Raw genomic sequence first — 24,494 nt, forward strand, 5'->3', positions numbered from 1 at the left:
TAGAGAAATCTGTATGCAGGTCAGGAAGCAATAGTTAGAAATGGACATGGAACAACAGACTGGTTCCAAATAGGAAAAGGAGTACATAAAGGCTGTATATTGTCACCCTGCTTATTTAACTTGTATGCAGAGTACATCATGAGAAATACTGGGCTCGAAGAAGCACAAGCTGGAACCAAGATTGCCAGAAGAAATATCAATAACCTAAGATATGCAGACGACACCACCTTTATGGCAGAAAGTGAAGAAGAACTAAAGAGCCTCTTGATGAAAGTGATATAGGAGAGTGAAAAAATTGGCTTAAAGCTCCACATTGAGAAAACTAAGATCATGGCATCTGGTCCCATCAGTTCATGGCAAATAGATGGGGAAACAGTGGAAACAGTGGCAGACTTTGTTTTTTGGGGCTCCGAGATCACTGGAGATGGTGACTGCAGCCATGAAATTAAAAGACGCTTACTCCTTGGAAGGAACGTTATGACCAACCTAGATAGCATATTAAAAAGCAGAGACATTACTTTGTCAACAAAGCTCCGCCTGGTCAAGGCTATGGTTTTTCCAGTGGTCATGTATGGATGCGAGAGTTGGACTATAAAGAAAGCTGAGTGCCAAAGAATAGATGCTTTTGAACTATGGTGTTGGAGAAGACTCTTGAGAGTCCCTTGGACTGCAAGGAGATCCAACCAGTCCATCCTAAAGAGATCAGTCCTGGGTGTTCATTGGAAGGACTGATGCTGAAGCTGAAACTCCAATACTTTGGCCATCTGATGTGAAGAACTGACTCATTTGAAAAGTCCCTGATGCTGGGATAAATTGAGGGCAGGAGGAGAAGGGGATGACAGAGGATGAGATGGTTGGATGGCATCACCAACTTGATGGACATGAGTTTGAGTAAACTGCAGGAGTTGGTGATGGACAGGGAGGCCTGGCGTGCTGCAATTCATGGGATTGCAAAGAGTCAGATACGACTGAGTGACTGAACTGAATTGATCTACTCCTTGAAAGAAAAGCTATGACCAACCTATACAGCATATTAAAAAGCAGAGACATTACTTTGCCAACAAATGTCCTTCTATTCAAGGCTATGGTTTTTCCAGTAGTCATGTCTGGATGTGAGAGTTGGACTATAAAGAAAGCTGAGCACCAAAGAATTGATGCTTTTGAACTATGGTGTTGGAGAAGACTCTTGAGAGTCCCTTGGACTGCAAGGAGATCCAACAAGTCCATCCTAAAGGAAATCAGTCCTGAATATTCATTGGAAGGACTGATGTTGAAGCTGAAACTCCAATACTTTGGCCACCTGATGTGAAGAACTGACTCATTTGAAAAGACCCTGATGCTGGAAAAGATTGAAGGTGGGAGGAGAAGGGGATGACAGAAGATGAGATGGTTGGATGGCATCACCAACTCAACGGACGTGAGTTTGACTAAACTCTGGGAGTTGGTGATGGACAGGGAGGCCTGGCATGCTGCAGTCCATGGGGTTGCAAAGAGTCGGACATGACTGAGTAACTGAACTGAACTGAACCAATGCAGGAGATTCAGGAGAACTTGCTCTGATCCCTGGGTCAGTAAGATCCCCTGGAGAAGGAAATGACAACCCACTTCAGTGTTCTTGCTTGGAAAATCCCATGGACGGAGGAGCCTGGAGGCCTGCTGTCCATGGGGACGTGACTTATCACGCACACATGGAAGAGTGAGAGAGAGAGAGAGAGAGATTTGACTACCTAGCAGGCTGCTGCGATAGGCGTATCCCCCCATTTAAGAATCTCTCCAATAACAGAGGTATTGAAGGACTGCAGTAAGGCAAATACACTGGAGAAGAGGAGGTGAGGACTGCTTTGAGAAATATTTAAGAAGACTTGAAAATCAGTTAGATGTGGAGAATGAAAGAGATGACTCCTCTTTTTAAGACACGTAACTGTTAAGCAGAACATGATGTAGCTGAGATCTAAGACATAAAGCCGATAAAGCGATTGCAGTTTGAGCAGGGAGGTGGGGTAATAAGGGGGCAAAGTGACGACATGTTTAGCTTGGGAGTTTCTGTGTTGAAGATTCTGGGGATCTGAGATGTGTGGTGTCTTTTAGGTACTTGAGAATGTGAGCTGGTGTTCCAGATAGGAGCTCTGCTTGGAGCTATGGGAAGAGATGAGGTCACTAACCATAGAGATGGAGTGTTGTGAATTTTCTGTGTCTAAGGAAGGGCAGAGAAAGAAAACCCTTGAAAAGGAGTAATCAGAGAGATCGGAAGTAAACCACGAAAAGGTGTAGTGAAGAATGAAGGAAAACATTTCCAAAAAGGAGGGAATGACAGCACATGTCACAGGAAGTTCAAATAAATTAAGAACCAAAAGTTGTGCATCGGACTTGGGGTTTAGGAAGTGACTGGACTTTGGAATTTAGGAAGAGGCATTTCAATAATTCAAGAACCTATCATTGCAGAGAATTTATATCTGTGTGACATCTGCTGTACTTTCCACATCCTATCATGTTTGGTAGAATCCTGGGCTGTGGTTGGGGCAAGCACAAAATACCTAGAAGTGGAGGCTTGGTAGCCTCTTCAGGTCCCCTGTTAATTACTGACTGAACCGGAACCAAAGATCAACTGTCTGAATCCTGGGCTCCTTCCAACTTCCCATATGTTAAAATATATTACAAATGGATTTCTTCCAGCTCTTTTGAAAACTAAGATTTCACGCTTTTGTATATCCTTTGCATTCAAGTGAAAAAACAGATGTACTTTAGGTAGCCTTGCAAAATTTAGAGACACAGAAGATAAATGAAAGAGTTCCTGATGTTTATGGTATCCCATCTGAGCATGACTTAGCGACTAAACAACAACAAATCTGAACATCAGCCTGCTTCTTAGTGGATTCTTCCTTCACCTGCTGAGCCACCTGGGAAGGCCCTGGTAAAATTCAGCCAGGTGCCTCGAATCCAGTAGGGCTCAAAAATTCTGTTGATTTTACAGGTTATCATTTCACTTCTTGCAAAACAAATCCTTCATATTTGCAGAAATTACCTGTGTTTGAAGGCTTGTGAGTTGGATTTTTCAGGGCTAGCAATTTTGGGGATTTGGGTCTTCTTGGAAAGATTTTGAAAGGCAATCAGAAATAAGTTTCTGAGTGGGAATTGCTATCTGCATACTAGTGTCCTTATTAATATAAATACTACCTAAATAACCTTTGCCATGTAGGCTAGGGAACTCTTCACTGCTGTATCTCCAGTGTTTAGAATAGTAATTCTAGTAAACAGAAGGACATAATTGCCCATTCACGTGATAGCCCCTGAACTAAAAATTTTTTAAAGGACCACCATGTGATCTTGTGGGACAGCTAGATAAATAAAAGACACAAAAAGAAAAATACAGCAAGACAAGGGATTTATTGATAAATGAGAGGTACAAGAGTACTTGTGAAAGTTTGGTTTTATTAGTGGGAAAACCACAGCTGTTTTAAGAACTCTGTCCTAGATTAAGAGGCAGCTGAAATTAATATCTAATAAACAAGTTTGTTTCATTGTGCCTTGTTTTTAGGCACCCCTCACCTTCCTTGGCAGTCTCTTTGTTTTCTAAGACCACCCTCTGCCTAGTTAAATGCCAAGCACAGAGCAGATTTTGCTGTCACTTTTAAACATAGAGCTAATAGACAACCCAAAGAAATCTTGCATGGACAATTACAGCATGACAGCCTGACAAGTGGTACATTCATTTCTAATTTTACCTCCTAAATATTGTCAATATGTGGCCTCTTATCTCTGTCTCTCCTGGTCTGTGTCCAATCCACTGGCATCTGTATCTTCACTCCACTCAATGTCATTATTCTCAAAGCCAGCACTGAATATTTGAAGCACAAATCTGAAAATATTACTTCAGGCTTCATGTCATCACCATGATTGCCACTTGCCCTCAAATGTACTTCTTAGAAATAAAAGTGCATGGAATGGGCAGGGGTGAGGGATTGTGTAAGGTTGGGAGAAAGAATCATAGAAGGGGTCTGCCTTCTTTCATTTAGCAGCATGCATTTAAGATACATGCACACTGTTGTATGAATCAATAGTTTGTTCTTTTCCATGGCTAAGTAGTATTCCACTATCATTATGTAATGCTATTCTGTCCCCTATTGGTTGTTTCCAATTTGGGGCAATTACAAATAAAACTTATATATGTGTGCAGGTTTAGATAAAAGTGAAGTGAGGTGAAGTTGCTCAGTCGTGTCTGACTCTTTGAGACCTCATGGACTGTATGTAGCCCACCAGGCTCCTCGGTCCATGGGATTTTCCAGGCATGAATACTGGAGTGTGTTGCCATTTCCTTCTCCAGGGGATCTTTCCGACCCAGGGATCGAACCCAGGTCTCCCGCATTGTAGGTAGATGCTCTACCATCTGAGCTACCAGGGAAGCCCTCTTGTTTTCACTTCACTTAGGTAAATATCTAGAAGTGGGTTTGTTGGGTTTTATATGTTTAATTTTATAAGAAACTGATGAATTGTTTTCTAAAGTGGTCATATAATTTTGCATTCCCACCAGCAATGAATGGGAATTTCTTTTGCTCTAATTCCTTATCAACCTTTGATATTGTTAGATTTTCTTTTTTAATTTTGTCTATTCTAATAGATGTATAGGCTTCCCTGGTTGCTCAGCAGTGAAGAATCTGCCCGTAATACAGGAAATACAGGTTTGATCCCTGGGTTAAGAAGATCCCCTGGAGAAGTAAATGGCAACCCACTCCAGTATTCTTGCCTGGGAAATCCCATGGACGGAGGAACCTGGCAAGCTACAGCCCATGAGATCACAAGAGTTAGACATGACTTAGTGACTGAACTACCAAACTAATAGGTGTGTAGTGGCATCTCACTGTGGCTTTAATTTCACTTTCTTAATGATATTGAACATGTTTATATGCTTATTTAAAATCCATATGTCTTCTTTACTGAAGTATCTGTTCAAATCGTTTTCCCATTTTTTTTTTTGTTTGTTTTTTGTTAGATTGTCTCCCTATTTAGGGTTTTAAGAGTTCTTTATATTTTCTGGGGCTGTAACAAATGTGTCATTTGCAAATATTCCTCCTATTTTTTTAGCTTGTCTTTTTTATTTTCCTTCCAGTGTCTTTCACAGAGCAAAAAATTTTAATTTCTATAAAATCCAATTTGCCAAATTTTTGTTTTTATAAATCATGCTATTGTTGTTGAATCTTTTCATTACCAAATCCAGAATTACACAGATTTTCTTCTAAATTGTTTTCTTGAAGTTTTATAGTTTTACCTTTTACATTTAGATCTACAATACATATTAACTTTTATTTTTGTATGAGGTGTATATCAAAGTTTTGATTTCTTTTTTTTTAAATATGGATGTCTTAATTGTTTCAGGATCAGTTGTAGAAAAGATTTTTTTTCTCCATTGAGTTGCCTTTGCACTGTCAGCTAGAAATTGGCATGTGCTGTGGGTACTTGCCTCTACCTCTACAAAGACTAACTCATGTCCTGCTGTAGCTGCTGACCTTCAACATCCCTCTGAAAGGAGTTCAGGGGAGTAGAGAAATGAGGCTCTCTCTTTGGGAAAAACTGGCAGGACAGGTTTTCAGATAGATGTTCTCAGGAGGTGATTTTATGAGCCCAATTCTTGTAGCTCCTCATATCCAGAAAAGCATTAAAATCTTTCATGGTGATGACTGTTTCTCATGACTAGCAGAAAGCTTCATAAGACTAGCAAAAGCCTTCTGGAAAAACATGTGCCTGATTGCATGTATTCTCCTTTCAACAAAATCATATACATGCTGTCCTCCCCTACTGCCTCTTTGGAGCAGTTTCTCAGATTTATCTGAGGTGCTGTCTCCCAGTCAGCAGTCCTCATTTTGCCCCACATAAGACTCAATTCGCAACTCTCATGTTGCGAATCTTAAGTAGACAGCACTCTTGTCAAAAATCAACTGAAGAGGAAAGTGAAAGTAAAGAATTTGTTGCTCAGTCATGTCCAACTCTTTGCAGTTCCGTGGACTGTAGCCTGCCAGGCTCCTTCCTCTGTCTAAGGGATTCTCCAGGCAAGATTACTGGAGTCAGTCGCCATTTCCTACTCCAGGAGATATTCCTGACCCAGGGATCGAACCCAGGTTTTCTGCATTGCAGGAAGATTCTTTACCATCTGAGTCACCAGGGAAGCTTTCTCAGTTGAAGAGAATTAACACCTTAACAAAACCAAAACTTTCAATTCATGAACACAGTATATCTCTACATTTATATAGCTTTTCTTTTCTTTATTTTTAATAAGTGTTTTATCATTTTCAGTATACAAATCCTGAACATATTTTGTAAGTCATATGTAATGTATTCATTTGTTTGGATGCTGTTATAAATGTATTTTTTACTTAATCTTAACCAACATGTATGGATCATTCACAGTTAAAGTATGTTTGAATTAAATCTATGATATGTTTCAATTAAAGTCTACCACCTGTCTAATTGCTTATTTGGTCCTTTTATTCTTTTTTTTGTTCACCTTTTTCTTTCTTTTATGGGTTTAATTAAGAATTTTTAATAATTTTATTTTATTTCTTTTATTGACATATATTGTTATGCCCGATGTCCGAATCCCCAAGCGGGAAGAGAGAAGGCTTCCAAGACAATGCAACTCGCAAAAAAAGGGAAGTTTATTGCTGACTCGAGTCAGGGCTTACTGCTGCAACCAACGCAGTGGTGCAGGGTCAGAAAGCCCTGAGCAGAGGCGGTTACCCAAATTTATAAGGTGTGCATAAGCGGTTAGTAGCTGGCTTAAGCGGATTGGTTACATGTTTGCAAAGCAGTTTTATTGGTACAAACTTTCGTGGGCTTTTGTTCAAACTTGGGCATTCGCAGGCTTTTCAGCTTTCCCATGATAGGTTCCCTTTTTCTTGCTAGGCGCATGTTGATTGGCTGGCTCCAGGTGGCCTGATAATCATGTTACCCTGGAAAACCAAGCCTACTCCTAATCTAGGCTGCCTGTCATGGCGCAGCCTCACACATATCTCTTTTAGAAATATTTTGTCTCATTTTTAAAATTAATTTGAGCCTTGATAAATGTCATTTTGTACTTGAAAATATGTGGGTTATTTTCAGATACCTTTTTATGTTGATTTCTAACATAATTCCACAGTGATAAGAGAACAGACTCTGTATGATTTCGATATCTTTAGACCATGAAATTTTTGCACCTTATTTTACATCCCTGGATATGTTCCCGTGTCTCCTAGATTATAGTCTATGGGAAATTAAATAGAATTTATATCCTACTTTTGTGTGAAAATTGTATAAATCTTATTTATATTGAATTGGTTCATAGTGCTTTTCAGGTCTATGAATATCCTTCTACTTTTCTGTCTTTTCATTCTATTGATTTTTGAGAGTTTGATATTGAAACTCCAACTAAAAATATTAATTTATCTACTTAAAAAATTATAATATACAGTGAAGCTATATGTAACTTTCTTCTGTATTTTCTAAGTATCCTGTAAATGTGTTATCATACTTTCATAATTTAAAAAGTAAAAAAAAAGAGATAAAAATTAATTTGAGCCTACCTTCAGGTAATATTTCTAAGGATTATAGTAGCGTCTTCCTAAGTCCTCCTTCTCTTTCCTTGTGCTGTTATTGTCATACATTCCACTTTAAATATGCTATAAAAACATATGTATTTTACGGTTTTAATATAGTCATCCATATTTTAGAGCAATTTAAAATGAGAAAAACATTTACTTTACCTTCATATATTCCATTCCTGAATCTCTTCATTTCTTTGAGTAGATCTAAGTTTATGGTTTATGTCATGTTGCATATACCTTAATGACTGTTTTTATCTTGGGGTGAAAAAGGCAAGGAACGCAGAATGGGATGATTTGTATTTATGACAGATGTAGCAGTAGAGAAAAAAACTTTCTCTTTACTCTCTTGGCTTTCCTGGTGGCTCAGTTGATAAAGAATCTGCCTACAATGCAGGAGACTGGGGTTCGATACCTGGGTCAGGAAGATCCCCTGGAGAAGAGAATGGTTACCCACGCCAGTACTCTTGCCTGGAGAACTCCATGGACAGAGGAGCCTGGTGGGCTACAGTCCGTGGGATCCCAAAGAGTTGGACAGGACTGAGAGACTAACACTTTCGGTTCAGCAGCTGGGCCTTGTGAACTAAATTAACAGAAGACTGATTAACAGGACAAAAGGTTTAGTTTGCATGAATATTGGGCCAAACAAAGGAAGTCACTGGTTTGTTACATGTTAACAAACAAAGATAGAAACAAAGGTTTTATGCTTAACTCCACAGGGGAAAGGTAAGGAGGAGAAAAAACTTCTTAGAAAACAAATAGGTTTCTTTAGGAAAGACAAATAGGTTTTCGGGACAACAGACTGGCGGTAGAAAAGTTTGGGTTAATATTTGTCTATGTAGGCATAAATGGTCTTAACACTAAAACTCCTTTGAGGAAGTGACTTGGGGTAGGTTTACAGCCCATAAAGCTTCCCAGCTGGCTCAGTGGGTAAAGAACTCACCTGCCGATGCAGGAAATATGAGAGATGTGGGTTCAATCCCTGGGTTGGGAAGATCCCCTGGAGAAGGGCATGGCAACTCCAGTATTCTTGCTTGGGAAATCCCATGGACAGAGGACCGGCAGGCTACAGTCCTTGGGGTCACAGAAGACTCGGACATGACCTAATGATTAAACAACAATACGTATAGTCCATAAGGTCGCACAGAGTGGGACACTGCTGAAGTGACTTAGCACACACATAGTTGAGTTCTCCATTCTTGGAGTAGAAGTGCCCTGAAGAGGAATTTTACAGCAGCCTAATTTCCCAGAATTTACTACTTTTAAACAGATAAGAGAAGCTTTGAGAAAGCTTACTTTTTTTTTCTTCTTTCTTTGCATCTGTTGAATCTCAAATGCTTTCAGCTTAAAATATTCTTTATACCAAAGTAGTCTCTATTTTGGGGTGCTGATTATCTTCACAGAAAAATTTATAAGTTCTTTATTAAAATCATGAGCACAATTAAAGAGAATGACAAATGAACAGAAAATACGTGCAAATTCTAACACAAATGGTTCATAGCCTCATCATTTATAAGAAAGACAAATCTCATAGGGAGGAGGCTATTGATTCTCCAATCAAATTCCCTTTAATTGCTACTGGAACCAAACCACAGTGGCTGTATTGGCTAAGAACAAATCACAACTGTCTTTGGAGAGTTAGCCTTGACTCAAGATGAGCTGTTCCGTCAGAAGCCCGCATGCACTGACCCCATAGACTCAGTCAATGACTGACTGAACTGAACTCCTGGAGTTGTGGTAGAACTGATTCTCTAGTGCAAACTCTGCTCCAGGCCTTCCCTGTGGGATGGACTGAAGCTAGTCTCTAGCCGAGACCACATTCTTGCTTTTCCCCTGGCTCATCCTCCTTTCCTTATTCCCTTTCTCTTCTACACTTTCTTCTCACCTTCTCTTGTACCCCAGTTCAGCTTCTGCATCTAGAGACACCAACCTAAGACTTCACACTAGAAAAAGTAGCAAAAGCTCAGAAGAGACAACTCACAGAAGAGTCTTAGTCCAAGCTTCCCAAAAAGGAGAGCCTAAGGCAAAATTTTATATGCTGAAACTTTTTTTATAATTGAAATACGTTTGACACATACTGTGTAAGTTTAAGGTGTACAACATGTTGACTTGATGCATTTTTGTATGGCATTATGATTGCCATTGTGGCATTAGCTAAGACCTCCATCACGTCATGTGATCACCATTTCTTTTTATGGTGGGAATAATTAAGGTCCAGTCTCTTAGCAGTGTTGAGATGCATTTCTAAGTCCAAGATAGAGACATTCCTGCCCAGGAGGCCATGTCAGCAAACCAAAATTTAGGTAACTTTGCATGTAGAGACTAGAAGCTCTGCAGAAACCTAGACTCACTGTTGGGAGGCAGAGAGACACAGCTGTGTTGGACTGTTCCTGGTGGTTGGATCTCCTGGAAACAAATGGCTGAAATTACCTGGGACTGAGCATATCTGGAAAAGTTTTTAAACTGCAGGAGAAGAAATCAAAATAGCCAATAATCATACTTGAAAAGCCAGCAAAAGTACAGAAGGAAAAGCAAAATAAAGCAGGCTGTTTTGTGGTTGTTGAAAAATCAAATCTGGACTTAGTGAAAAGGGAATTTCCTTGAAAGTTATTGCAGTGGAGAGAAAGGAGCTGTTGCAGAGAGGAGAGCCTTTAGATCACAAGATCTCTAAGGTCTCGGGAGTTAGGTAACAGGCTGTTTCTTTACTAGAGAGGAGGAAACGAGGCTAAGAACTAGGTATCAGGACTGGGAATGAAAGGGAGTGACAAGATCAGAAAGTGTTTTCTCCCGAGGCCAGTCCTTTCTTGGGAGAGGCTGTTAGGGAGGGGCTGGCCGTTTGTTGGAAGGCTGAGGATAGACCAAAGTTCAGGCACCTGGGGGAAAGATGGAATCTTAACTGATGCTTGAACAAAACAAGCATTTTGTTCTGATTGATTTGTAGAGACTGGAAGTTCAGCCAATCATTTATGAGGAATGGGAATTTGAAACTAGTCTGTCCCACCTTGTCAAACATAAACAGGGAGGGCATCTATGATCTTACCTGTGTAAGAAAGGGCTCAACACTGTCTCACATGGGAGACTGGGAATATAGGAATGGTACTACATAGCGCTAACGGGGTAGACATGTGGGGAAATCGACGCTCCCTTACAGTGAGGCAGCTCGATAAATTGACACAGCCTTTCTGCAAGCTTTTAAAAATGCACTAACTCTTCAGCCCATCAACACCACCTTTAGAAATCTATACTGAGGAAATGCCTGGACACGTGTGCTGAAATGACATGTCACAATATGAGTTTAAGTGTCAGGCATTTGGGAACAAAATAAATATCTGTCATTGGAATTCCCTGAGGATATTTGCACACAGACAACAGTGTGGCTTTAATGAAGACAATGGAAAGGCAGACCATCAGGTGGTGATTCAGAGTATGCTCTTTGGAATCAGGCTGCCTGGGTTCAAACCCCAGCTCTAGCACTTACAGAAGTGTAATCTCGGGCAACTCTCTTACCTTCTCTGTGCCTCAGTTTACTTACCTGTCAAACAGTACAAACTTCCAATTATAAAATAAAGTCCTGGAAATGCAATGTACAATATGGTGACTATAGTTAAAAATAGTGTAATGTATATTTGGAAGTTCCTAAGAGAACAGATCTTAAAAGTTCCCATCACAGGAAAAAAATTGTAGCTATTCAATAAGTGTGAACTTAACTTATTCTAGAAGTTACCTCACAGTATGTACTTATATCAAATCATTATGTTGCACACTTAAAACTAATAAAATGGTATATGTCAATTGTACCTTTATACCAATTATACCTCAACTTAAAAAATCTGGTGTTAATTAGAATGGAAGATTATTGAAGACTGTTAAAGGAAAAGTGTACATGTTAAAAACATTGAAGAAATTCTTATAACAGCCACTCAGTTAGTTTACAGTTTTAGGAAATAATCCAGCTGAGCTGTGGCTTTGAATATTCCTAGTTATGACCTTCAGTGGGTATTCTCCTCAAAACTTGCTAAAGCATTTCCCCTCCAAGTTCTTTTTTCCTTGTTGAAGTCATCGATATAATTCTGGTGCCTCATTTTTTCATAAGCCACTGAATTAAGGAGTTAGAGAAAGGGACTAAAAATCTGTCCGCAGATAGTTACAGAAAGAGTTGAAGACAAAGACACAGGTTTGTTGAAATTCTAGTTTTGCCACCTATTTTCCCTAAATTTGCATAAATTACTCAAAGTTTGTGTACTTTATTTTCTTATGTCAAGTAGAAATCATATTACCTCATACAGCTGTTTTAGTGATTAAATGAATTAACAATGTAAACATTTGTGAGAGCGCCCAGCACAGGGTATGGACTCTGCATGTGTTAGTTCTTGCTACTGTAGGCGTCTTGGCCAGGATTAAAGCAGCGTGCAGAGATGTTGACCCGGCTTCAGGAAAGACCTCGGGAGGAGGAGGGTTTTGTGATGCTGGGATGTGAAAGAGGAAGAGAAACTGAAATGTGCAGTGGGGACGGGGAATCACTTCTCTTTCTGTTTCCTTCATCTTTTCCTTTGTTTATCTATCATTTGCCTTTTGCTCTCTGTTCCTCTCATCTCCCCTCATCTCACGTTGTCTCATTTTATTTTCCATTTGGACCTTTCTTGAGATTCACTGAAGTGCCATGATCAATGATTAGATTAAACAAAAGTGCATTATCAATTTATATTTGATAGATTATTATGGATTAATAATGAAATACAATGAGCCTTTGGGACCTTGGGCTTCCCCGGTGGCTCAGTTGTAAAGAATCTGCCTGCAACGCACAAGATGCATGCAAGAGGTGCAGGTTCAATCCCTGGGTCAGGAAGATCCTCTGGAGAGGGAAATGGCAACTCACTCCAGTATTCTTGCCCTGGAAACCCATGGACAGAGGAGCCTGGTGGGCTACCGTCCATGGGGTCGCGAAAGAGTCGGGCACAACTTAACGACAAAATAGGACCTTGGTTTAGCTGAAAGAATAGCCTTCCTAATAGTTCTTCCTAAGGCGCCTGGATCACACACATAAATAGGACCGGAAAACACTGGGTGGGAGGTGTTTGGAGACAGTGAACCACATCTTGGGGTCGCTGTACTTGTTAGAAACACTGCCACTAGTGTTAAGTGTAAGCACACCGTGAAGTAACAGTGAGAAGTGCCAGAAGCAGCTGAACGTGTGAGTAAAACCACATGGGCACATCGACACGTGTGCAATCTGCCTTTTTCTCATACAGATAACAAACTGAAAGCCAGAGAGTTTGAAGACGGGTTCAGGGTGAGAGAAATTAGAAACCTGAATACAACCTGTCCTTACTCACTGCAGAGTCTCTGACTGGAGAACATTCTGCAATAAAACACCAACCTGCCTCTCCCAGGGACCCCCCCACCCCCTCCTTGTTCCCCAGAATGCTCCTCCTCCCTCTCTCCAGGTCTTATCTCAGCTCTGTAACTGTTCACTTGGCCTCTCCCAAACTAGACCACGAGCAGGTTAGGGGTTGTGACTTTTATCTGCATTCTTAGCACAAACATGGATGCCTGGCTCTAGAAAGTGCTTAGCAAGCGTGAGTGGAAAGAATGGACCTGATTTTTCTGATTGGGTTGAGAGCATTTTCCTTTCTACCAGGGCTGCTTCCCCTGGGGCAGTGTTTCTCAAGAAATGTTCTGTGGAATGCCAGAATCATTTGTGGTGCATGACTTAAAAAGCACACTTCACCACAGTCCTACAACTTCTGGGTGCGAGGCCTGAAATCTTAAGCACCTCACGTGATTTTGAACATGAAGACAAGTTCAAAAATCTTTCTTTGTCTTGTTTGTATGGAGGGGTAGCTTGGAAGGGAGAAAGTGGGTAGTCTCTAGCTGGCATGCTTTCAAAGTGTTTGTTGTTAAGTTGCTATATCGTGTCTGATTCTTTGCAGCACCATGGACTGCGGTCAGCCAGGATCCTCTGTCCCTGGAATTCTCCAGGCAAGAATACTGGGTTAGGTTGCCATTCCCTTCTCCAGGGGATCTTCCCCACCCAGGGATCAAATCTGGGTCTCCTGCACTGAAGGTGGATTCTTTATCATCTGAGTCACCACAGAGACTCTTTTCAAAGTGTTTGGTGTGGAGCTTATTTTGGGGAGGGGGTTTGGTGGTGACATTTTGAACAAACACTTTCTGGGCTTTAACTTAATCTTATTTGGTCAGCCCAGTATTGCTCAGAGTGACCACTAAGGGGCGGCAGAGTACAGGGAAAAATGAAAGTGTCACAGAATGGAGCCATTATCACCCTTGAAATAGATCAGTAAGAAAGACCTGCCAAGAAATAATGAGTTAAGATGCCTCAATCCCCTTATACTTTTACTTACTATTTCAGGGATTTAGATTTCAAGCATCATAATTTATACTTTTGTTAAATGAACAATTTCTCGATTATGTGGCAGAAGAAGGAAACAGGGATGTGTCAGATGGTCATTTTATTGGGTAAACTGGCTTATGAGTACATGCATGCACCTACCTTGGGAATCCAAGGAGTAACTATGAGATCTGTTCTAAGGAGGAGACTTAGATTTATGCCAGTGAACCAGTGAGGACTTAAATAAGGATAAACGTCAGAAATAAAAGTAAAAATGAATTGATTTAAAACTCATGGACTAGTAAGGCCTGAAAATGCCACAGACATATATACACACATGCCGCACACATACATTTATAATTCACAGATTAGCAAAGCTTATGAACTATAGAGGATAGACATATAGACAGAAGATACACATACACACAAGTGTGTTCACCCAGCTTTTTTAAAAAGAACCTGCACTCTCAACAGAGGCCAAATCTACCTACGAGATAGGTGTGCTGTGTGTGCTCATTCGCTCAGGCGCGTCCAACTCTTTGTGGCCCCATGAACTGTATCACGCTGGGCTCCTCTGTCCATGGAGTTCTCCAGGCAAGAATACTGGAGTGGGTTGCCATTTCCTTCTCGAGGTTATCTTCCAATCCCAGGGATCGAATCCACATCTCCTGTGTCTCCTATACTGCCAGGCAGATTCTTTACCACTGAGCCACCTGGAAAGCCGACAGTGTAATGGCAGTAAAGTAAGCAAGTAATCTAGTCTCTAGTTCAATTAAGATTCAGGTTCAAGGTTGTAACTTTTCATGGTTAAATGAAGTTATATATAGTTACTATTGATTGGTGCTATTCATGGGGTTCTCAAGGTAGTAATTCAAGTCTATGTTCCAACCACTAATGCAGAAGAAGCTGAAGTTGAATGGTTCTATGAAGACCTACAAGACCTTCTAGAACTAACACCAAAAAAAAAAAAGATGTCCTTTTCATCATAGGTGACTAGAATGCAAAAGTAGGAAGTCAAGAGATACCTGGAGTAACAGGCAAGTTTGACCTTGGAGGACAGAATGAAGCAGGGCAAAGGATAACAGAGTTTTGCCAAGAGAACGCACTGGTCATAGCGAACACCCTCTTTCAACAACATAATAGATGACTCTGCACATGGACATCACTAGATGGTCAGTACAGAAATCAGACTGATTATATCCTTTGCAGCTGAAGATGGAGAAGCTCTATACAGTCAGCAAAAGCAAGACCAGGAGCTGACTGTGGCTCAGATCATGAACTCCGTATTGCCAAATTCAGACTGAAATTGAAGAAAGTAGGGAAAACCACTATGCCATTCAGGTATGACCTAAATCAAATCCCTTGTGATTACACAGTGGAAATGAGAAATAGATTCAAAGGATTAGATCTGATAGAGTGCTTGACGAACTATGGATGGAGGTTCATAACATTGTATAGGACATGGTGATCAAAACCATCCCTAAGAAGAAGAAATGCAAAAAGGCATAATGACTGTCTGGGAGGCCTTACAAATAGTTGAGAAAAGAAGAGAAGTGAAAGGCAAAGGAGAAAAGGAAAGATATACCCATTTGAATGCAGAGTTCCAAAGAATAGCAAAGAGAGATAAGAAAGCCTTCCTCAGTGATCAATGCAAAGAAACAGAGGAAAATAACAGAGTGGGAAAGACTAGAGATCTCTTCAAGAAAATTAGAGATACCAAGTGAACATTTCATGCAAAGATGGGCACAATAAAGGACAGAAACGGTATGGACCTAACAGAAGCAAAAGATGTTAAGAAGAGATGGCAAGGATACCCAGAACTGTACAAAAAAGATCTTCATGACCCAGGTAATCACAATGGTGTGATCACTCATCTAGAGCCAGACATCCTGGAATGTGAAGTCAAGTGGGCCTTAGAAAGCGTCACTACGAACAAAGCTAGTAGAGGTGATGGAATTCCAGCTGAGCTATTTCAAATCCTAAAAGATGATGCTGTGAAAGTGCTGCATTCAATATGCCAGCAAATTTGGAAAACTCAGCAGTGACCACAGGACTGGGAAAGGTCAGTTTTCATTCCAATCCCAAAGAAAGGCAATGTTAAAGAATGCTCAAACTACTGCACAATTGCACTCATCTCACACGCTAGTAAAGTAATGCTCAAAAGTCTCCAAGCTAAGCTTCAACAGTTCGTGAACTGTGAACTTTCAGATGTTCAAGCTGGATTTAGAAAAGGCAGAGGAACCAGAGATCAAACTGCCAACATTCATTTGATAATAGCAAAAGCAGCAGAATTCCAGAAAAACATCTACTTCTACTTCACTGAGTATGCTGAAGCGTTTGACTGTGTGGATCACAACAAACTGTGGAAAATTCTTCAAGAGATGGGAATACCAGACCACCTGACCTGCCTCATGAGAAACCTGTCTGCAGGTCAGGAAGCAACAGTTAGAACCAGACATGGAACAACAGACTGGTTCCAAACTGAGAAAGGAGTACATCCAGGCTGTATATTGTCACCCGGCTTATTTAACTTATATCCAGAGTACATCCTGCAAAATGCTGGACTGGATGAAGCATGAGCTGGAATCAAGATTGCCGGGAGAAATATCAACAACCTCAGATATGCAGATGACTCCATCCTTACGGCAGAAAGCAAAGAGGAACTAAAGAGTATCAATGAGAGTGAAAGAAGAGAGTGAAAAACTGGTTTAAACTTAACATCCAAAAAACGAAGATCATGACACCTGGTCCCATCACTTCATGGCAAATAGATGGGGAGACAACGGAAGCAAGGACAGACTGTATTTTCTCAGGCTCCTAAGTCACTGCAGATGGTGACTGCAGCTATGAAATTAAAAGATGCTTGCTCCTTGGAAGAAAAACTATGACAAACCTAGATAGCATATTAAAAAAGCAGAGACATTATGGACAAATGTCCATCTAGTTAAGGCTATGGTTTTTCCAGTAGTCATGTATGGATGTGAGAGTTGGACCATAAAGAAGCCGAAGAATTGATGCTTTTGAACTGTGGTGTTGGAGAAGACTCTTGAGAGTCCCTTGAACTGCAAGGATATCTAACCAGTCCATCCTAAAGGAAATTAGTCCTGACTCTTCATTGGAAGGACTGATGTTGAAGCTGAAGTGCCAAAACTTTGGCCAACTGATGCAAAGAACTGACTCATTTGAAAAGACCCTGATGCTGGGAAAGATTGAAGGCAGGAGGAGGAGGGGATGACAAAGGATGAGATGGCTGGATGGCATCACAAACTCGATGAACATGACTTTGAGCAAGCTCTGGGAGTTGGTGATGGACAGGGAAGCTTGGCATGCTACAGTCCACGGGGTTGCAAAGAGTCGGACATGACTGAGAGAATGAACTGAACTAAATTGTTTGGTGACTTTTGTTTCTCTCTTTTTTTTTTGGTTGTTTGGTGACTTTTGTAAAGTGTCTGAACACTGTATTCTTCAGTATAGAAACAAGCAAATAAAAACAGACACTGGGAGAAACAAACTTTGTATCTCCTTGAATTTTGGATGCCTTTGAATGAATCCATTCCCACCAGAGACCTAGATAATCTAACTACCTCCCCACCCTAACCCAAACCATTCCAGGTGTTACATAGGCCTCTGTTTTCTTAAGGATGAAAGGTGAGGGGCTAGGTGAGTTATTGCTTATTTTAATCAATCTTAATGATTTTAGACTTCTAAAACTGGTTGTTAGACAAAATAATACTTATACACTGATTATATGTTAGTATCAATTTGGGAAGAATAATCTCAAATTATTCATCTCAAGCAATCCAAACCATGGAGGAGTACAAAAAAACAAAAAAACCCAAAAAACTCTAATAATATAGGCAGTGGAGGAAATACACTCTCCAAATAAGTTTAGCAAGTTATTGTGAGTAAATATTTCCTTAGTCTTTACACTCTATACTATAGGGATTTTTGAGGCTATAATTTGAAGGTGATGTAATTTACTTCTTCCTTCTTGAAAAAATGAAGTACGGTTTATCATTACAGGTGGACTAATCAGAGGAGATGACTTAGTAGATAAAATTCAGCTTTTGGTAGCCTAATTAGTTCTCTGCTCAGGAGGTTACAGGCAAGTATTCATTCAAAAGGTAAATAGTTCTCTGCTCAGGAGGTTACAGGCAAGTATTCATTCAAAAGGTAAAGTAACACACAAAAAAGGGACTTTCTAACGATTAGCTAATTACATGCTACAAAATATATCATTGGACTAAGAAACTGACTGTATTTTAATGACTCTCTGCAACAAATTTCCACGCTAAATATATTAAAAACTTGGGAATAGTTTTTGAAAAGACCAAGAGGTTAGAGTTCATATGCTTCCCCAAATAGGAGAAAAGTTACTAACTTTCGTTTATTTTAACCAGAAATTTTTTCTTCTTCCAGAAGCTTTTAAAATTGCCATCTCCTTCTTGTTTTAAATTGCTGAAATAGGGGATTGGAGAACACTAAACTCTTTCAAACAAGAGGCAATGGTGAACAATTTCTCCCACGCCGAAGCTGTGGAACTCTGCTACCAGAACGTGAATGGGTCCTGTGTTAAGACTCCTTACACACCAGGTCCTCGGGCAATTCTCTATGCAGTCCTCGGTTTGGGGGCTGTGCTGGCCGTGTTTGGAAACTTGCTGGTCATCGTTGCTGTTCTTCACTTCAAACAGCTGCACACACCCACTAACTTTCTGATTGCATCGCTGGCCTGTGCGGACTTCTTGGTGGGAGTGACCGTGATGCCCTTCAGCACAGTGAGGTTGGTGGAGAGCTGCTGGTACTTTGGGGAGAGCTACTGTAAATTTCATACTTGTTTCGACACTTCCTTCTGTTTTGCCTCTTTATTTCATTTATGCTGTATCTCTGTCGATAGATATATTGCTGTGACTGACCCTCTGACCTATCCAGCCAGGTTTACGGTCTCTGTTTCAGGATTATGCATTGTTCTCTCTTGGTTCTTTTCTGTCACATACAGTTTTTCTATCTTTTACACGGGGGCCAATGAGGAAGGGATTGAGGACCTAGTAGTTGCTCTCTCCTGTGTAGGAGGCTGCCAGGCTCCGTTGAATCAAAATTGGGTTCTGCTCTGTTTCCTCCTATTCTTTATACCCACTGTTGTCATGGTGTTTATATATGGTAAGATATTTTTGGTGGCTAAATATCAGGCCAGGAAGATAGAAAGTACAGCCAGCCAAGCTCAGTGCTCCTCAGAGAGTTACAAGGACAGAGTAGCAAAGAGAGAGAGAAAAGCTGCTAAAACATTGGGTATTGCCGTGGCAGCTTTTCTGGTCTCTTGGCTTCCATACATTATTGATGCTGTGATTGATGCTTATATGAATTTTATAACTCCTCCTTATGTTTATGAGATTTTAGTGTGGTGTGTTTATTACAATTCGGCTATGAATCCTTTGATTTATGCTTTCTTTTATCCATGGTTTCGAAAGGCAATAAAACTTATCATAAGTGGCCAAGTCTTAAGAAGTGATTCATCCACAATTAATTTATTTTCTGAGGAAGCAGACATAGATTGACAAGATTGTTTCAGGAACTTAAAACTAACACGGAAGTAAGGTCAAGGGCAAAATTAAGTACTTGGGTGTAGAGATGCAAGTATAATCATTTGCCAACCAGGAGGGTATTAATGTTTAAAAGTTAGTTGTTCCAAAATATTGCTGTGTTCATGTGTTTATATTTTGGCATTTATTTTATAATTTAGTGATAAACTAATAATGTTGCCTCTCATTTCATATTCTTTTCTGCTTTTCTGATTCTCTACCTTAGCCTCTGAAATTTCTCATTGTTTCTTCAAATAATTTGAATTTTGCAGATTCTTTTCTATTTGTTACCAATGTTAAGTTGTCCAAAATATATAGAGGCTAAAAAAAATCCTGCCTAACTTGAAATTAGATTTTGGGAACAAAAATCTTCTTTAAAGTATATTTTGTTTGAGAGTTAATGTAAGATTACAAACTCTTGAAATTTGTTAATCTAAAAAGGACTTTAGAAAAAGGGAAAAAGCAAAAGGTGCAATGGAAATTTTCTAGTGAATTAAAGATTGAATTTTTGTGTTTTCTAAATCCTGGTCATACGTTCTATCCATTTTATAGACACTGGGTTCACAGAAAACATGTACAGTAATTATATGATTACAGAACATTTTACTATTGGAGAATATAATTTATCACAGTCAAATGAACATGTAGACAAAAAGATGGTACTGCTTTTTTAACAATCTGGATAAGCTGTGATGTGCTTAGTCAGTCATGTCCGACTCTTTGCGACCCTATGGCTCGCCTGGCTCCTCTGTCCGTGGGGATTCTCCAGGCAAGAATATTAGAGTGGGTTGCCATGCCCTTCTCCAGGGGATCTTCCCAACCCGGGGGTTGAACCCAGGTCTCCCACATTGCAGGCAGATTCCTTACTGTTTGATCCACCAAAAGCTAATTCAAATGAACATTTTTTTCCACTTTTGAGTTCATTCTTTGTATCAGACACTGTATTTGGAGATATATATTACCTGAATTATAATAACAGCCAAATTACCCAAATATAACCAAGGATTATTTCAAAATAGCAAGTACCCAAGTTGGTATCATAGACTCTAGGAAGATCTTTAGTTTTCTCATCTGATAACATTTCTTATTCACATGAGTTTTAATTCATTTTAAACATGTATGTCAAGTGTTTGAGACGGAGAAAAATTTGAAAAACCAAGAATAGGGTCATTTGCCTTCTTAAATCTTTGAATCACAGCCTTAAGTCTTTATTTAGGTCACTCATTTTCACATACTATTCTATAACAAACGTATTTTATGAGATGAAAAGAAGAGATAACTAAGCAGAGTTATATAAACATTGTATGTTGTGTGTTTTATTAAAAAAAAACTTTGTGAAATACTTTACAGAAGGTTAAGCTATTTCACATCTATGCATTAATACTTTTCAAATAGAGCTGACAGTATTTAGGAGAAAAAAAATAAAGATAAAAAATGATGAAGGGAATGCAGAGTCTTCATGGCAGAACACCTATGTGGTACAGACATGACGTCACTGAACAGGTCTACAGGTCACCTTTCAAATGATCATAATTAAGGTCCTTCACACTCTCTCCAAAGAAGAGCTCAAAACTGTGTCCCTTCAATAGTGAATCAATAATGTTGTCTTCATAGAGATGTGTGTTCCTTCCTTCCCTGATTGCAAGTGTAAACTGACAGTGACACTCATATATAATAAGGAAAATGATCTGGGGGACTTAAAAAAATATATATGTATATAAATACACTGTTGTATTCACTTGCACTTTGCAGAGTGCAATCATTGGATGAACTGATTGCAGAAATAAACACTGTCCAGTGATGTTTTTAAGGTCTTATTCACATTTGTAAGTGAAGAATGCCCTTCAAATGTACTCTTTGTTTATTTTTCTACTCTCCTAGAAGTCCTTCATAAAAGTCTTTTGGCTGAAAAAACACAACACTTGGTATGTACCCCCAAACTATCTCGATGATGACCTTAGCACCACTCCTTTCTTCTACATCTAATTTATTTATACAAGTAATAGATTAATTTCTCGGTTAGCTGCATACAGAATTGCTGCAGAGACATGGATATATTTGGAACAAGACACCCCAAAGTTGGAAAGAGGCACTTATTACAAGATGTAATTAATCCATTTATTCCCCAGGTTGTAGATTTCATAAAAACTATGTCTCTCACATATATGTACTATTATTAAAATGCATGTTTATTTTTACTAATAAAACATGCATTTATACAAAAACATTATTGAATTCATAATTGTTTTTGTCTAACATGTATTTTTCTTAATCGGTTGATACTAAAAGTACAGCTGCTACTTTAAAAAATATTGTATATTAAAAAAATATTGAAATGGAGTGTTCAGAAATAGAAAGTTATAGAACAATTGCTGTCATTTGCTTCAGTGTTGGTTGGAATCAGAGCAAATTTATCCATTGGCATCAAGGCAGTGAATCATCCATCAGTAACACATTGCAGAGACAAAATAGACCATCGTTAGCATACAGCTTCTCTTGGAGGACTGTCAGTGTCACTGGTCACTGCTGTAACAACATTTCTTCTTCTGTTACTGATGTAATTGATGCTTACCTGAATTTCACAGATTCCCATGTTTACAACCTTTGAAGCTGCTGTTTATTTTTCTTCAGCTCTAATGCTCTTCATTACGTTTTCACTCTTCATTTTTGACACATTCCAACCTACTTAAGTATCAGCCTTGAAGGATGACTCTTCAGTGTTACATCTGCACTTGGGAAAAAAGCAGAAACACACTAGTAATAGTATTGGAAAAGCCCCTGATGCTGGGAAAGATTGATGGCGGGAGGAGAAGGGGATGACAGAGGATGAGATGGTTGGATGGCATCACCGACTAGATGGACATGAGTTTAACCAAACTCCGGGAGTTGGTGATGGACAGGGAGGCCTGGCTAGCTGCAGTCCATGGGGTTGCAAAGAGTCAGACATGACTGAGCTACTGAACTGACGTGAACTGAAATGGAAAATAGGGAGCTGATGCTAACATTTCAAAGGGGTGGTTGTCAGGTACTATAGAAAGACAGTAGTGGGTTGTAAAATAGGAAGAAGCTATTAAAAAGATTTACATCTCAAAGGAGCAGAGGAAGAACTTACAATAGCAGCGGTAAGTTCAGTTCAATTTAGTGGCTCAGTTGTGTCCAATTCTTTGAGACCCCTTGGACCGAAGCAGACTGGGCCTCTCTGTCCATCACCAACTCCTGGAGTTTACTCAAACTCATGTCCATTGACTCAGTGATGCCATCCAACCATCTCATCCTCTGTCGTCCCCTTCTCCTCCTGCCTTCAATCTTTCCCAGCATCAGGGTCTTTTCAAATGAATCAGTTCTTTGCCATCAGGTGGCCAAAGTATTGGAGTTTCAGCTTCAGCATCAGTCCTTGCAATGAATAGTCAGGGTTGATTTCCTTTAGAATGGACTGGTTGGATCTCCTTGCAGTGCAAGGGACTATCCAGAGTCTTCCCCAACACCACAATTCAAAAGCATCAATTCTTCAGCACTCAGCTTTCTTTATAGTCCAACTCTCACTTCCATACATGACTACTGGAAAAACCATAGCCTAGACTAGATGGACCTTTGTTGGCAAACTAATGTCTTTGCTTTTTAATGTGCTGTCTAGGTTGGTTATAACTTCCCTTCCAAGGAGCAAGCGTCTTTTAATTTCATGGCTGCAGTCACCATCTGCAGTGATTTTGGAGCCCCCAAAAATAAAGTCTCTCACTGTTTCCCCATCTATTTGCCATGAACTGATGGGACCAGATGCCATGATCTTAGTTTTCTGAATGTTGAGCTTTAAGCCAACATTTTCACTCTCCTCTTTCACTTTCATTAAGAGGCTCTTTAGTTCTTTACTTTCTGCCATAAGAGTAGTGTCATCTGCATATCTGAGGTTATTGATATTTCTCCCAGCAATCTTGATTCCAGCTTGTGCTTCATCTAGTCCAGCATTTCTCATGATGTACTCTGCATATAAGTTAAATAAGCAGGGTGACAATATACAGCCTTTATGTACTCCTTTCCTGATTTGAAACCAGTCTGTTGTTCCATGTCCAGTTCTAAGTGTTGCTTCCTGACCTGCATACAGATTTCTCATGAGGCAGGTTACATCATCTGGTAATCCCACCTCTTGAAGAATTTTCCACAGTTTGTTGTGATCCACATAGTTAAAGGCTTTGGCACAGTCAATAAAGAAGTAGATGTTTTTTTCTGGAACTCTCTTGCTTTTTCGATGATTTCCAATGGGTGTTGGCAATTTGATCTCTGGTTCCTCTGCCTTTTCTAAATCCAGCTTGAACATTTGGAAGTTCACAGTTCACATACTGTTGAAACCTGACTTGGAGAATTTTGAGCATTACTTTGCTAGTATGTGAGATGAGTGCAATTGTGTTGTAGTTTGAGCATTCTTTGGGATTGCCTTTCTTTGGGACTGGAATGAAAACTGACCTTTTCCAGTCCTGTGGCCACTGCTGAGTTTTCCAAATTTGCTGGCATATTGAGAGAAGCGCTTTCACAGCATGATCTTTCAGGATTTGAAGTAGCTCAACTAGAATTCTATCACCTCCACTAGATCCTTTATAAAGCCCACTGGACTTTGCATTCCAGGATGTCTGGCTTTAGGTGAGTGATCACACCATCGTGATTATCTGGGTCATGAAGATCTTTTTTGTATGCTTCCTGAGCATCAGATATATCCTACGCTTTATGGCAGATGATAACAGGCAATCACATGTACTCCTATGCCCACAAAAACACTAGTATGTTGAGGAATCCCACATGATCATATCAGGCACAATTTTTTTCCTGAGTTAAAAGTAAGCAGGCTAAACTACTCATGGAAGAACCTCAGTTTTATGTCCCTCTCCTCAATCCCAACTTAATCCATCATCTTCCCCCTCAAATGTACTTTTTGTCCTACATACTGTATCTTTCTTTTTGGCAAGCTAAAAACCTGGGAATCATCCTTGATTCCTGCTTCCATTATGC

At 39.7% G+C, this 24,494-nt stretch overlaps 1 protein-coding gene across 1 annotated transcript; it reads left to right on the forward strand.

Moving 5' to 3' along the window:
* The first annotated feature begins 18,413 nt into the window (after nucleotides 1-18,413).
* Nucleotides 18,414-19,472, forward strand: TAAR9 (trace amine associated receptor 9). The gene has a single exon (XM_043888437.1). It carries the CDS (start codon nucleotides 18,426-18,428, stop codon nucleotides 19,470-19,472), a length of 1,047 nt encoding a protein of 348 aa, XP_043744372.1. The 5' UTR covers nucleotides 18,414-18,425.
* The last annotated feature ends 5,022 nt before the right edge of the window (nucleotides 19,473-24,494 follow it).

Source organism: Cervus elaphus, chromosome 26 (genome assembly GCF_910594005.1).
Source record: "Cervus elaphus chromosome 26, mCerEla1.1, whole genome shotgun sequence".
In the NCBI taxonomy this organism is placed as follows: domain Eukaryota; kingdom Metazoa; phylum Chordata; class Mammalia; order Artiodactyla; family Cervidae; genus Cervus; species Cervus elaphus.

Excerpts from the sequence above, each read along its gene's own strand:
- TAAR9 (XM_043888437.1), top strand. The coding sequence starts at position 18,426 with ATGGTGAACAATTTCTCCCACGCCGAAGCTGTGGAACTCTGCTACCAG.